The sequence below is a fragment of the Hydractinia symbiolongicarpus genome, chromosome 14, assembly GCF_029227915.1.
Source record: "Hydractinia symbiolongicarpus strain clone_291-10 chromosome 14, HSymV2.1, whole genome shotgun sequence".
Classification (NCBI taxonomy): domain Eukaryota; kingdom Metazoa; phylum Cnidaria; class Hydrozoa; order Anthoathecata; family Hydractiniidae; genus Hydractinia; species Hydractinia symbiolongicarpus.
Window position 1 is genome coordinate 4,413,607 of NC_079888.1, and position 13,941 is coordinate 4,427,547.

Here is a 13,941-nt window from a genome sequence, read left to right on the forward strand (position 1 = left end):
CCATTTTAAACGTGAATGTCAAAAATAAATAAGGAGTAAATTTGAATCAACAAAGATATTACTTTTGGAAAACAGAGTGTATATACGGTCCGTCCTCACACAAGTTAACACAAAATGTAAAACAGATCGGTTTTTGAGGAGCACATCCAAATCAACAAAAATCAGTTCATTTAGCATGTTCTATATTGCTATTGCCCATAAATCTTCAACAAAAAGGTTATGAAACACATCAAATTATAGAAAAATCAGGCATTTCATAAAATATAAAAAACAAAAAAGTTTTTTCATCATCACCAAACACAGTTATATATTACCACAATTATAAAATTCTTAACAAAAACGTGAAACCATTTTCTTCCAGCAAAAATGACATCACATACAGTTTAGTTCTCCCCAACAAAAGTTTATAATACGAACTATGAAAAAGCCATTAGCTTACACAACAGCCTTTAGTGGAGGCCAATTCTACAAAATTTGTGCTTTCAGTATATTGCATGTGGTCTTTTTCCCACAAAAGTTTACAGAAAATTTTAAAAAACAGCAGTTTGCAACACAAACAAAAACACGAACAACCTTCCCGAACCGAACGACCATCCTCTCATAAATTAAAATAAAGTCAAAAACCCATGTAAATTTCCAATCAAATGTATAGCTACACCCCCCTGTAAAAATAACCTGGCATTTTACATGTAGGCTGACGAAAGTTAAACAGGATGTCAGAAACAAAACAATAAAAAATAACTTAACACACACGCTTTAAATTCTGGAAAAAAAATATTCCACTTGTCATATTGCACGTGGTCCCTTTGTAAAGTTTACAGGAAATGCGAAAAGAAATATAAAATACATCTGCAAAAGTTCAAGTCTTTAAAGATTTTGTAGGTAGGTAGCTAGCTAGCTTGTTACATCATAATTCGTGCTCATAAAAGAAAAGAAGTTTGGAAACTAAGGTAGCTAGCTATAGATAATTAAAAAAGAGGAATAACAATATAAGTGATAGGTTAGAGCTAGCCCATGGAGGACAACATTAGCTAGCTAACAGTAGCTAAGACCCCCAGTTAAATATACTTAAACTGGGAACACTTAGCTAAAACTAAAGCCAGCTATTTATGCTTAGTAAAACACATATAAAGAGAAACAATAGTAATGTAAAAATAATAACATTACAGTGATCAGTAAGTTCAACAAACCAAAGTTTTCCGTTTGTTAGTCAGCTAACAGCTTTATGTAGCATTTTGAATTTTAGGACAAACACATTAGTTACGCACCAGGGGATACATTAATTATGCAACAAAAACATAAACAAATATGGTGGCTAGGTTTGTTTTTAAAAAAGCGCTAAAATATGAAACTTCAAGAATTTGAGGCTTTTCTTGGAAAACATCAAAGTTCTTACTATTTGTGATTTCAAATCCACTTCAACCTCTAGCTTCTATTTTCTTCTTCTAACTTTACTACTTTAATTCTAGCTACCACTTCTCACTTCATTTCTTGGACTTTTCTTTCTCTGAATTACTTTTTGCAATTTTTTAAGACGAAAGGGCTGTTTTCTTGTTGTTGCTTTTGTGTCGAGGGTTACCATTTTTCGGTAGTTAGCCGTTAAAATTTTTTCAGCAAATCAAGTTGCTTCATTTAGGTCACGTGATGTAAACAAACAAACCCGCTGGCAAAATGGATATACCTTTTTCGGAGACTTCAAAGGAAATTTCGGCTACATCAAAGGAAAATGAACACATCCACTTTGCCTGTCACAGACAGACGGACACACTCTCCGTATTATTATAAGAGATTAATATTATTAATACTATAGATCTGATCAAGAAAATGTATATAATCGTGTGATTTTGACAAACGGTTGCAGAGATATTAGAGTTAAAGGTTTTTTGATGACGTCATTAACCCATCCATTTCGAAACGGATTCGGTGATCCGGGTTTGGAAAACTTACCCAAATTGGTCCCAGGTGGTCCCTAGTTACTTACGCGGTGAAAAAACATTGACGTCACCACCTCGTTTCTAAGTTATTTGGGCTCAAAGTTTTAAGTGCACTGTAATGGCTTCATTAATTTAATATAGGATATTGACGTTAAAGTAGTGTTATTGACGTCACGCCGTAACATCAGAAAATTTAACATATTAGACATAAGTTTTTCGGCGACATCAAAGGAAAATGACGATATCCACTTTGTCTGTTACGGACAGACACAGTCTCTGTATTATTATATTAGGTTAGTTGGTGAGAAAAGGACCATGGCGATATCGATTTTTAATATGCCTAATTTTTTACCTAGTAAAACTCTTTACAAGTAGTTAAAGCACAAAAGTCGTGATACAAAAATTTAAAGTTACATGGAATTGGTATAGCTATTACTGACTTTCATACAGCGCATCTGGGCGCTAGTAAAGCGCTTGTAGGAACAAATTTTTTAAAATGGTAGCACAACAAGAAGAAAACAACAACATTAATAGAAAATTTAACTGGGGGTTTTACCCTTGGAGGTATAAAAGAACTTTTATACTTCCATGCTTTACTATTAAAACGCTTAAATCAAAGAAAAGGTATTCTTTAATGCTTTATGGACTGTATTCTAAAAACTGTTGATTCCGTAATAAGGTTAGCCTAGCTCACAGTCAAGTGTTTAATTTGTTGAGCTAGAAAAAATGTTATTTTTGGCACCATATCACCAGTTTTTATTGTTATCATTCAACTCTTAGAGTTGTGAACTTGTGAACTAAAAAAGCAATCTAAAAAAATTATGAAAAATTATGAAAAATCACCTCCCTTAAAGATTACCTTCATCATTAAAAAACTTTCACTTGTAAAAAGAAAAAGAAGAAAATTAAAAAACCGTGATGATTATCCATATCTTGATTCTTTCAGCTTGATTTTCGATTATCTATTTCTTCTACTTTCGCTACCATTAGCTAGGTAACCTTAATTTTTGTTTGGTTATCCTTCTTTTAGGCAGCAATAGCCAAACATACATTATATTGTAGATATAGTGGTTTCCAGCCTTCTAGCTATATTTAATTTACACCATGAAGGTTGATTATAAGTTTTTGAGTATAAGGAAAAGATGTGTAAAATCTAGCAGGGGGTCATGTATTTTCTAACAAGTACTTCAGTCCATGCTCATTGCCTTCTGCAACCACATAGCAAGAAATAACCTTTTACCATCATTACAAAGTTCTAACAAGCACTTCAGTCCATGCTCATCGCCTGTGCAGCCACATAGCTAGAAATACCCTTTTACCATCACTTTGCAAAAGTTAGTAATTGTAAGTTGATCTTGCGTAAAGCGTTTTGGTAAAGTTAATGTACCACAGAGAGGACTAGCTGCTTCATTTTAACACGCTGTTTAAAAGTTAAACGTTAGTATAGAAAACAAATAATTAGTAATTTCCAGCAAACAAATTCTGGTATTTATACATACGGAGACAAAAAATATTATAACGTATCTAACTGAAGGTAATATTTAATGAACTGGTCACCATATTGAACTTTTACAGTGTGTAATAGTATTGAAGTTAAACAAAAAACAAAAGAAAACGAAGAACATCACCACCATATAGCTATACCTCCAGCTACAACTCATAGGAAGGGCTCTTTTTTAAAATTACTCTGTCTCTTGTTGATTTTGCAATTCTATATTTTTTCGTACTATAAGCTAAATTGTGCATGTTTTAGGAACTTGCAAAGATGGACGATCAACCTACACTAGCAAAAAATTCACGGCATCGGCAGACTGTAAAAAGATGTGTAAATGTTCCAAAACAGCGGGTTTATCATGTTTGTCTCTTTGTCCATCCTTTTTCATCAAGTGTAGTAATGGCTATACAAACATTTCTTATGAAGAACCTCCACTCAAAGATTCGAAATGTTTGTGCCGGAAACAAGCTTGTGTACGACCTGGTGAGTAAGAAATAAAGTTAATTCAAAAGATATTAAAAAGGATGTATTGTATCTGTTTATTGATACGCAAGCAAGTGCATCTGATCTTTAACAATCACCAAACAAGCCGTTTTTGAAGAAAATATATTTCTCATTTTTGCATGAAAAGCTTTTTCGGATAATGAAAAACATGGGAACATAAAATCTAACGTTGTTGTATTTTTTGACTTTAAGTGGGGAGTGTCATTTATGAATTTAAATATTTATCGTATTTATTTTCTTTAAAATTGTTTAGAAAAATATTGCGCTACATCAAAAAAGTATTTAACCCTATGAAATAATACACGAGTTCGTTCAACTTTGCGGTCATTGTTTCTGTCAGTTACGCTGCAAATTTGCATTAAAGTCAGTAATTTAGTATTCTTGAACATATTATTGACAAAATAGTTCGAAAAGCCGCAATATTATTTAAATTAATAAAATTTAAACCTAGATGTTATGGCTTAAAAACGCATTTACTTTATTTTAGAAAATTCAACTGTAAATCCTACCACGAAAGAAAATGTTATCTTAAAATGTTCTTTTCTTGACATGCCATGGACATTCGATGGTAAAAGAATTGAGAATGACCATAAGTACAAAATAAATCGAACTAGTTTAGAAATTACAGATGTTGAGTTTTCAGACAATGGCGTTTACTCTTGTAATGATGGTAAAACATACTTCCTAAATGTATCCAAAGGTATTTTGATAAACTTTACTTCTTGTTGTCTACTGTGTAATTTTAGCCTTTTATCAATGTGAATAACCCATCGTAAACAATATCATAACCCATTGTAAATAGCTCTGGAGTCGCCTTTATGAAATTATCATTTCTAAATTGAGAATAATTTCCCATGTACAATCCTTTAGCGTATTGTTAATTTCGTCAAATATTGTATTTTAGTTAAGACAGAGTTTTCAAACATCTAAGAAATGCCTGCAAAGGAATGCCAAATATCAAAAATTAGCAAAAAAAACATTAATTTGTGTGTATAACTGATGTGCATTGACGTTATGTTTATTTCATCCGTTCTAGATGAAATAATTTCTGGTCCAATGAATTCTGGCACTAGTAATAATTTAAATGCTGTGTTGATCGTTGTTTGCACTGCAGTAGTTGTTTTGGTCTTACCTGTGGTGATTTTCATTTTTGTTAAACGCATATATCAGCATAGAAAAATCACCAGCGAAAACCAAAATACCCATCCAGGCGAAAATCCAGCTAGTGCCAAAACAAATGAGGCGTTTTACTCAGAATTAACAAGCAGACATGTTCCAAGCAAATATTCTGAATTGAATATTGATCCCATAAAAACATCAAGTAACGAATCACATGTCTATGAAGTAAACCCATATGTTATAGAAAGTCAATGTGAGAGGTATGCCGTGCCAACGCTTAGAAGGGGAAAACACACTTATATATCTGACAATAATACAGAGGAAACATTGGAAGAGGATCAAACTTTTGAACAAAAATATAGCGATAGCAAGAAACCAGCAATGTATATATCCTTTGGTGATATAAATGACAAAAAGGAACAGCACACAATGAAAGAAGAATACGAAATATCTCCAGACTTTATGTTTGGAAGTAGTAGACATTCCTTTTCTCTACCTCCTGAAACTGATCGCAAAGTTGACAAAGGTGACACACATGAGCGCAATAAACTGGACACTTTTCCAAATAAATGTGATAAAATAGAAGAACAAGAGGATATTTATCAACATATGAATTATTTTGAACATGAATCTGAATCAAGCGAGGAACGTTACATCCATTTAGTTGAGTAAAGTTTTTTTGCTATGTAATTTATATCATGTACCATTGTTATTCCTTATTGTAAAATTGAATAAAGTTACTCTCAAAACGCATTCTATCCAACAACTTAATTTCTGACAACGTGAAAAAAAAGTTGCAATACTCACTCACCCCAAAAGGGGGGTGGGTGAGTATTTTTATTTCGGAAAACAGGCAATCTCTAGGCCAGATTCTACAAGTTATGAGTACTAGCACACGACACATCATCAGTGTATAACTTTTGAAAAATGCAGAAATAAAAAAAAGGTAAAACACGAATTCTGCATCCGACTGTGTGTGCAAATTGATGTATGAAATAACAGTAGCTTCGGATATCATGCCATTGCCTGCACTATAATTATCCATTCTTTACCCTATTTGGTACGGGGGCTAAAGTGCACGCGGCATTTTCAAAGTCTTATTACTTTTTCATTACTGGATGAAATTCCTTGAAACTTTAGGACTTTTCCTAACTTTCATAGGTATTTCGGACAATCAAAATTTTTTTTTACAAAAAGTGTCCTGTCAATGTCACTTTGTCCTTTATTGACAGGTGGTCATATCAACTTTTGCTGTAGTGCTAAAAATAAGTGTTTTATATACTAACAATGAATGTGTGATTATGCAGGTGATACTGACATAAAGTCATCATACAACATTGACATACACACTGTGTAATTTGCAGACAGAATATTGGTAATTTACAGACTGGAATATTTTTATTCTCCTATTTTTTACATCTATCGTCATATGGTGACGTCATAGGTCATTTTGTCACATGTCAATCTAATTTGCCTTGTTTGAGTACTTACTAACATGAATGCGCATTGATATACCAAGTTTTATTCCATGACAGCTACTAACACCAACGTTCTCAAATATCGATTTTTTAAACAAATTTGAATTCTGATTGATTTCCATTTTCTCCCTAGAAAAATTCTTTGGTAACACCTGTAAATGGTTCTAATAATGACTTAAATTCATATTTTTAAAAAAGAAAAAAAAAACAATAATTTCCAAAAAAGAAAAAAAAGTCTTATTATGACGTCATAACTTACTGTGATGACATGTCAACCAAAATATTGTGTCATTAATTTGATATATTGATTCTTTTTTGTGCCAAGTTTTGTCACTTAAAACCAAACAGAACAAAAGTTACAGCCCGCGGGCACTTTATGCCCCCCCCCCCCATACTTACAAGGGTTAAAAAAGCCCATACCAAATAGGGTTAAGATGCGCAGCTACATACAACGCCAATCAGATGTCACTTTTTAATCGCACTGGTTTCTAATTAGAGAAAAAAAACGTGTGATTCGCTGAGGCAATTGTATTTAAATACAGCGTTTGATCAAATTACTCAAAAGTAAAATACTGTGAACAAATCATAATTTCCTTTTCAATCTATGGTGTCATGTTGTATTTTTAACTAAGATTTGTGCTCACCTTTCAATTTTTTTAATTTTTAAAATTACTGTATTCTCTAATGAGCATTTAATTACTTCCCACTCAAATGTATTTAAAAGATAACAATGTTATCATTTGGGGAGAAGTTTTTGTAACAAGTCTCAATTATAATTTTCTTATCGATCAACACAACACAATGTGTCATTTGAAGCCAAGAGTGTTGTCTTTCTTGAGTATAGTCAGTCACTTTACTGTTATTGTTTTTTCTTGCAAATGTGCGTGATTTTATGTTTTAGACAAAGTAGCTTTATATAGAATTCAATTTCACCAAACAATAAAACTGATGAAAGTTATGAAGCTGGTAATAGTGTTACTTCTGCAGTTTGGTTACTTAATTTTTGTGAAAGGTAAGATAATACTCTTTTACGCATTTGTTAATTTCTATATTATTATTACTCCAAATATTTATACAGGATGTAGCCAATTCCAGTAAACACGCATAAATTAGTATGCATAAATTAGGTATAAACTGGCACTGTTTATTTAATGCCTTCTCATGGCATGGGTTGACCCTACATATGTCGTTATGAAAAAAACATCAGCTCAGACATTGTTCATGTCAATTTTTTTTTTTTAAAAGTTTTTAATCTGTGTTAGTAGCTATTTTCGAAAAAATTAATTATTAAAAGAGACAAAATATTGTAAAGTTTCTTCTTCAAAGATACGCACTAAAAATATAGAGCATTTTAAAAATGTTATAAATACTTTTTTTTAAATTCATACCAAAAGAGAATGAAAAAGGTATAGTATCAATAACCAAAATGAATGCTTACTACTATACCACCTTGAAAAAGACTGGATGATAAAACTCTATGTTTAGGGAAGAAGTAATCTTAAGAAACGTCTCTTGCTTTTTGAACGTTAATGCTTCATAGATACGTATTTTGTCCGGTGCGCTTATCGACCCTGCAAAGTGTAAGCATAAATTCATCCACTTAATAATGGGTTGATTTAATTTTTGCTAAATTGGAAGAACCAATTATTGGAACAAATTCATGTAACTTTAATAAATATATGTATTCTTGTGATGTTTAATTTTAGGACAATGCATGAGAAGAACGGGGACCAGATATTATAAACATTTTGCAGCGTATAAGTTAAGTGAAAACTCTTGTATGAAAAGATGTCATAGCAACTCACGATGTTACAAAGCAACATGGACAGCTGGTAAAGCGGCGCATAACTATTTTAATTGCTTCCTGCACCCAAAAGTGATAGATCGGGCAACTAGAGAAAATGCATTCGTTGGATACATTTGCAAAGGTAGAGAAATTTTTTCTTTTATAACCGACCGAATAGGAGCTCCGTTATCTTGTAGGATTTAACAGGGCTGGCTTTTTAAATTACTTGTGCTCGTGGAAAAGGAAGGATTAAGGACGCCATTCTTATACTTGGTTTTAAATATTCCTAATTTTTCACTGATTATTTTTCTTCAACTTTTTAAGCACGACAGCCCTAGTAAGACAATTAAAGATTACATGGGATCGTTATCGTTATGAAGCATTTTTATGTAAGAAAAAAAGTTCAGAAAGGAAATTAGAACTTAAAGGTTTTGGTCCAACATGACCTCATGGTGTCTCGTTTCCCTGAAAAAAATGGTTGGAAAAAAATTCGAAGTTCCAGATACAAAAAGTAACTAAATAATTAACATGTTAAAATGTTAATTAAAGAATATGAGTGGGGTGGGAGGTAAATGTAACCCGAACAGGGTTAACAGTACCTCCTGCTAAGTGAAACATTTAGGAAATGTATTTGTCATATGGATAAGATGGGTTATATATTTTCCTTTTTTTGTAATTTAATATCTTTCTAGCTATATTTTCACGAGTTAACGGCTGGTTTATTTCATCTTTTCCCATATATAACCTTCTTGATAAAGTATTTTCTAGAATGTAAGAAACTGGTAAATAGAATAGAGTGTTCTTATTGCAGATAGTAAACCAGCGAATTATGCTTCGCCTGTCTGGCAGGACGGCATAGAAGCCTTTTTCTAAGAATCTGTTTTATAATCACACTTTATCACGTCTTCATACGCATTACTTTTATAGCTGATTGTCAAAAAGATGGACAAAGATTTACAAGTCAAAATTACCAGTTAACGTCTAATTGTAAAAGCAAATGCAAGTGCACTCTTTTGGGGGCTCCTACATGCTACAATCCTTGCCTGAATACCGTCGTGAATTGTGTTAGTCCTAATGTAAAAGTACATTATGATATACCGCTAGATTCAAAATGTTCTTGTGCAAAACAGGCGTGTGTTGTACCAGGTATGCTGTGACGAAATTTGTTTTCTAATTTATTGTTTCAACTGCTCTGCTTCCTGTTATCATTTCCTTAGAGACTGATAGATTCCTTGTGTACCATGGGAAGTGTTAGTAGGTAATAGAGAATGACCATTTGTAATTTTGGTAATGTCATTTTAGCTACCTCTATAAGTGTCTATTTTAACTATCGTGTATTCTCTCTTTTTAGGTAATTTTAGCATCGAAGCAAAGCAAGGTCAAACTACGGCATTAAGTTGTTCATTCGAATCTAAATCGTGGACTCGCAGCGGAAGAATTTTACGGTCTGGAAGAAAATACAACATTAAAAAAAATTCCATTGAAATTTGGAATTTTCAACCAACAGATTCTGGCGTGTACACATGTGGAGATAAAAAATATTATAAAGTATATCTAACTGAAGGTAATGTGTAATGAAACGGTCATCATATTGAAGTTTCTAAATCTTTCACAGTGAAATAGGATTGAATTTAAACAAAAACAACAAAAACTAACAAAGAAACAAAAAGTAAAAGCAGACAAATAAACGAAAGAAAACCATATAGCTATAACTCCAGCTTCAACACGAAGGAAAGGCTCTCTTAAAAATTAATTTATTGATTTAACATTCCTTAATTTTTTTGTTAAAAAACCTAAATTGTGTATGTTTTAGCAACTTGCAAAGATGGAGGATCAACTTACACTAGCGAAAAATTCACGGCATCTGTAGACTGTAAACAGATGTGCAAATGTTCTATAACAGAGGGTTTATCATGTTTTTCTCTTTGTCCATTCTCTTCCATCAACTGTAGTAATGGTCATACAAACATCTCTTACAAAGAACCTCCACTTAAAGATTCGAAATGTTTGTGTCGGAAACAAGCTTGTGTACGACCTGGTAAGGACGAATTAAAGTACTTAACATATTAAAGGATATATTGCACCTTTAAATATTTTTTTTATCGCAGACATATTAAAAAAAGATGTATTGCATCTGTTTATTGGTACATAGAGTTTTAAGTTTAAAGTAAGTGCATCCCTAACATTGTGAGAGAAAATATTTTTTTCATTTTTGCAGGAAAAAGTTTCTTGATTAAAAAAGTGGGACGAATAACTCTAATGTTGGTAGGGAGTGGCATTTATTACATGATCTCAAGCCTTTTTAAATTTTATGTAAAATTTTCTTTGCGGCTTTAAATGGTACAAATTTGCATTAAATTCAGAAGTTTCATATTTTTAAAGAAATTCTTGTCAAAAATAATTTAAAAAGTCTGCAATTGTATTAAAATTAATAAAATTTAAACCTAGATGTTATGACTCAAGAACGCATTCCAATATTATCCCCATGGTATATACATAAAAAGGAATGCATCAGAGCTTCTTTATTTTAGAAAACCCCACCTTAAATTTTACGACGAAAGAAAACGTTGTCTTGAAGTGTTCCTTTCCCGACATGGCATGGACATTCGATGGTAAAAAAATTAAGAATAACACCAAGTACAAAATAAATGGGACTAGTTTAGAAATTACAAATTTAGAGTCTTCAGACAATGGCGTTTACTCTTGTAATGATGGCAAAACATACTTCCTAAGTCTATCCAAAGGTATTTCGATAAACTTTACTTCTTGTTGTCTGCTATGTAACTTTTAGCCTTTTATCAATGTGGATGTACTACATTCACATTGGCAGACATAATATAAAAAACCATCGTAAATAGCTTTGGAGTCGTCTTAATGAAATTATCATTTTATTGAAAATAATTTCCAATGCATGAACCTTAAAAATATCAATATTATTTTTGGCAATTTGCATTTAACTAATTTGAATTTTAGCTAATTCAGAGTTCTTCGAATGTCTGAATGATGCATAGGCAAAGTTAGGCAATCAAAAATACTTAAAAAAAATAGAAATAAAAATTAAAAATTTATTTGTGTATTTAACTGATGTGCATTGACGTTGTATTTATTTTATCTCTTCTAGATGAAATAATGTCTAGTCCAAGAAATTCTGGCACTAGTAATAATTTAAATGCTGTGTTGATCGTTGTTTGCACTGCAGTAGTTGTTTTGGTCTTACCTGTGGTGATTTTCATTTTTGTTAAACGCATATATCAGCATAGAAAAATCCCCAGGGAAAACCAAAATACCCATCCAGGCGAAAATTCAGCTAGTGCCAAAACAAATGAGGCGTTTTACTCAGAATTAACAAGCAGACATGTTCCAAGCAAATATTCTGAATTGAATATTGATCCCATAAAAACATCAAGTTACGAATCACATGTCTATGAAGTAAACCCATATGTTATAGAAAGTCAATGTGAGAGGTATGCCGTGCCAACGCTTAGAAGGGGAAAACACAATAATTTATCTGACAATAATACAGAGGAAACATTGGAAGAGGATCAAACTTTTGAACAAAAATATAGCGATAGCAAGAAACCAGCAATGTATATATCCTTAGGTGATATAAATGACAAAAAGGAACAGCACACAATGAAAGAACAATATGAGATATCTTCAGACCTAATATTTGGAAGTAATAGACATTCGTTTTCTCTACCTTGTGAAACTGATTGCAGAGTTGACAAAAATGATAAAGGTGAACCACACGACCGCGATAAACTGGACAGTTCTCCATATAAATGTGATGAAATAGAGGAACGAGAGGTTATTGCTAATGAATTAAATAGCTATTTTGAACTTGAAACTGAATCAAACGAGGAGCGTTACATCCAATTTGTTGAGTAAATCGGCTTAGTTATTGACGTCATATTATGTACGATTATTATTCTTTATTGTACAGTTAAATAAAGTTAATCTCTTCCTTATGACATTTATTCACGAAAACAAAACAAAAACATTCATATCTAATGCTTTAATTTTGATAAGGTAACAAAAAAATGTTACAATGCCAGTAAGAAATCAATGTTTTCCTCCTTTGCAAGGCTTTTTATTAACATATATTGACTATGAGAAAAAATAACTGAAAGTATAGCAAAACTGTTCAAAAAATTTTTAACTTAAGATTAAAGGGGGTTGGGATTAGTAATTTCTTTTCCGAAAACAAGGAATCTTTAGGTCAGATTCTACAAGTTACAAGTACCCAACACTCGGCATTACGTGGATGAAAGTTCATGTTACCTAGTTTTAGGGAAGATGGTTAATCAATCTTTTGGCTTAGATTTACACATCTTATCAGCGCCCAGCAATCGGCCTTACCTGGATAAAGGTTTATGAAATTTCCTTAATAATCTTAATGTATAATCTTGGCCATTTCATATCGTAAAATTTGGTGCTACTTGGGATATTAAAAATTTTCAACTTGTATTAAGCCGGCTTGTGGGTCAAGTTAACGACTTCATTTAATCATTTTTTTGTGTGGTTGGAGCAACTTTACAATTTTCCCATTTAAAAACACTTTTTACATCTCAATGTCGCCATGGCTTTAAACCTATGTGGATTTGTGGATTTTCAAAACAACAACACAATGTAATATCTTCATTTAAAGAATGAAAATTGAGTAAGAATATTCTAAGGTCTAGAGATTTGCTTCAAGGTAAAGAAATATTTGCCATGGATATACATTACAAGGGTTCAGATTTTATAAAAATGCAATAAAAACCATTTAAAGTTACAGTGTTTTAAAAATAAACTCAAACTTTGTTAGGTGAAACCCAATAAAAATCCTAATACGTTGTTTTCCGGAATAGTTTGGATGGACTCGGGCATTTTTAGACAGGAACAGAGAACAACCTGAACCTGAAAAATTGCCCAAACTCGTCCTCACAAATTTATATACGGTATATATGAATTGTTAGCCACCTAGCTATAAAGCTACGAAGCTGTGACGCTCCAAAGCTACTAAGGAGGTAAAATTGTATTTTGATAGGAGAAATCGTCACTTGTTAAATCACATTTTTTATAAGTAAATACACGTTCTCCGAATGACAAAATATATTTTACTATTTTATAATTTTGATGTTTTAACTTTAAGATAATATTTAGCATCATTGAATTGGTGTTTGTAAAAGTTTTTAACTTAATTAATGTGAAAATGCAGTTGATGGTATTATGTCAAAATCTTTTTAATTTTGGACTTGTGCTAACAAACCTTGGTTTCATGCTGAGATTAATTAGCCCAAAATTAAAAAAAATGTTTAAACAGGTTGTTTGTTTGCTGTATGAATCTAAAGATTTCAGATTTTATCAATTTTCAGGTTAGGATTTCCAAAAAACACATTCATTTTGTTTGAAAAATTTGAGAATATACCGCAGTACATCACAGAAAGCTATTTAGGAAAAGGTGTTTTCATGTTCTTGCACTTGTATAAGAACAAGGAAAATAGCATTTTCGTGTGCAAAGGTATTTAGCGAAATTTTAAATTCTTTTATTGCCGTCATATAATGTCATGTTTTACATATTGTCACACATAGCTACAAAAATAGACTGTTAAAATGGAAATAGTTATGTCTATACCATTTAAA

The 13,941-nt window shown here is 31.9% G+C and overlaps 1 protein-coding gene across 1 annotated transcript; it reads left to right on the forward strand.

The window, feature by feature from the left end:
- Positions 1-6,974: 6,974 nt before the first annotated feature.
- Positions 6,975-12,393, forward strand: LOC130625909 (uncharacterized). The gene is made up of 7 exons (XM_057441036.1): positions 6,975-7,542; positions 8,237-8,458; positions 9,244-9,462; positions 9,668-9,880; positions 10,130-10,354; positions 10,848-11,060; positions 11,438-12,393. Exons 1-7 carry the CDS (start codon positions 7,479-7,481, stop codon positions 12,202-12,204), a joined length of 1,923 nt encoding a protein of 640 aa, XP_057297019.1. The 5' UTR covers positions 6,975-7,478; the 3' UTR covers positions 12,205-12,393.
- The last annotated feature ends 1,548 nt before the right edge of the window (positions 12,394-13,941 follow it).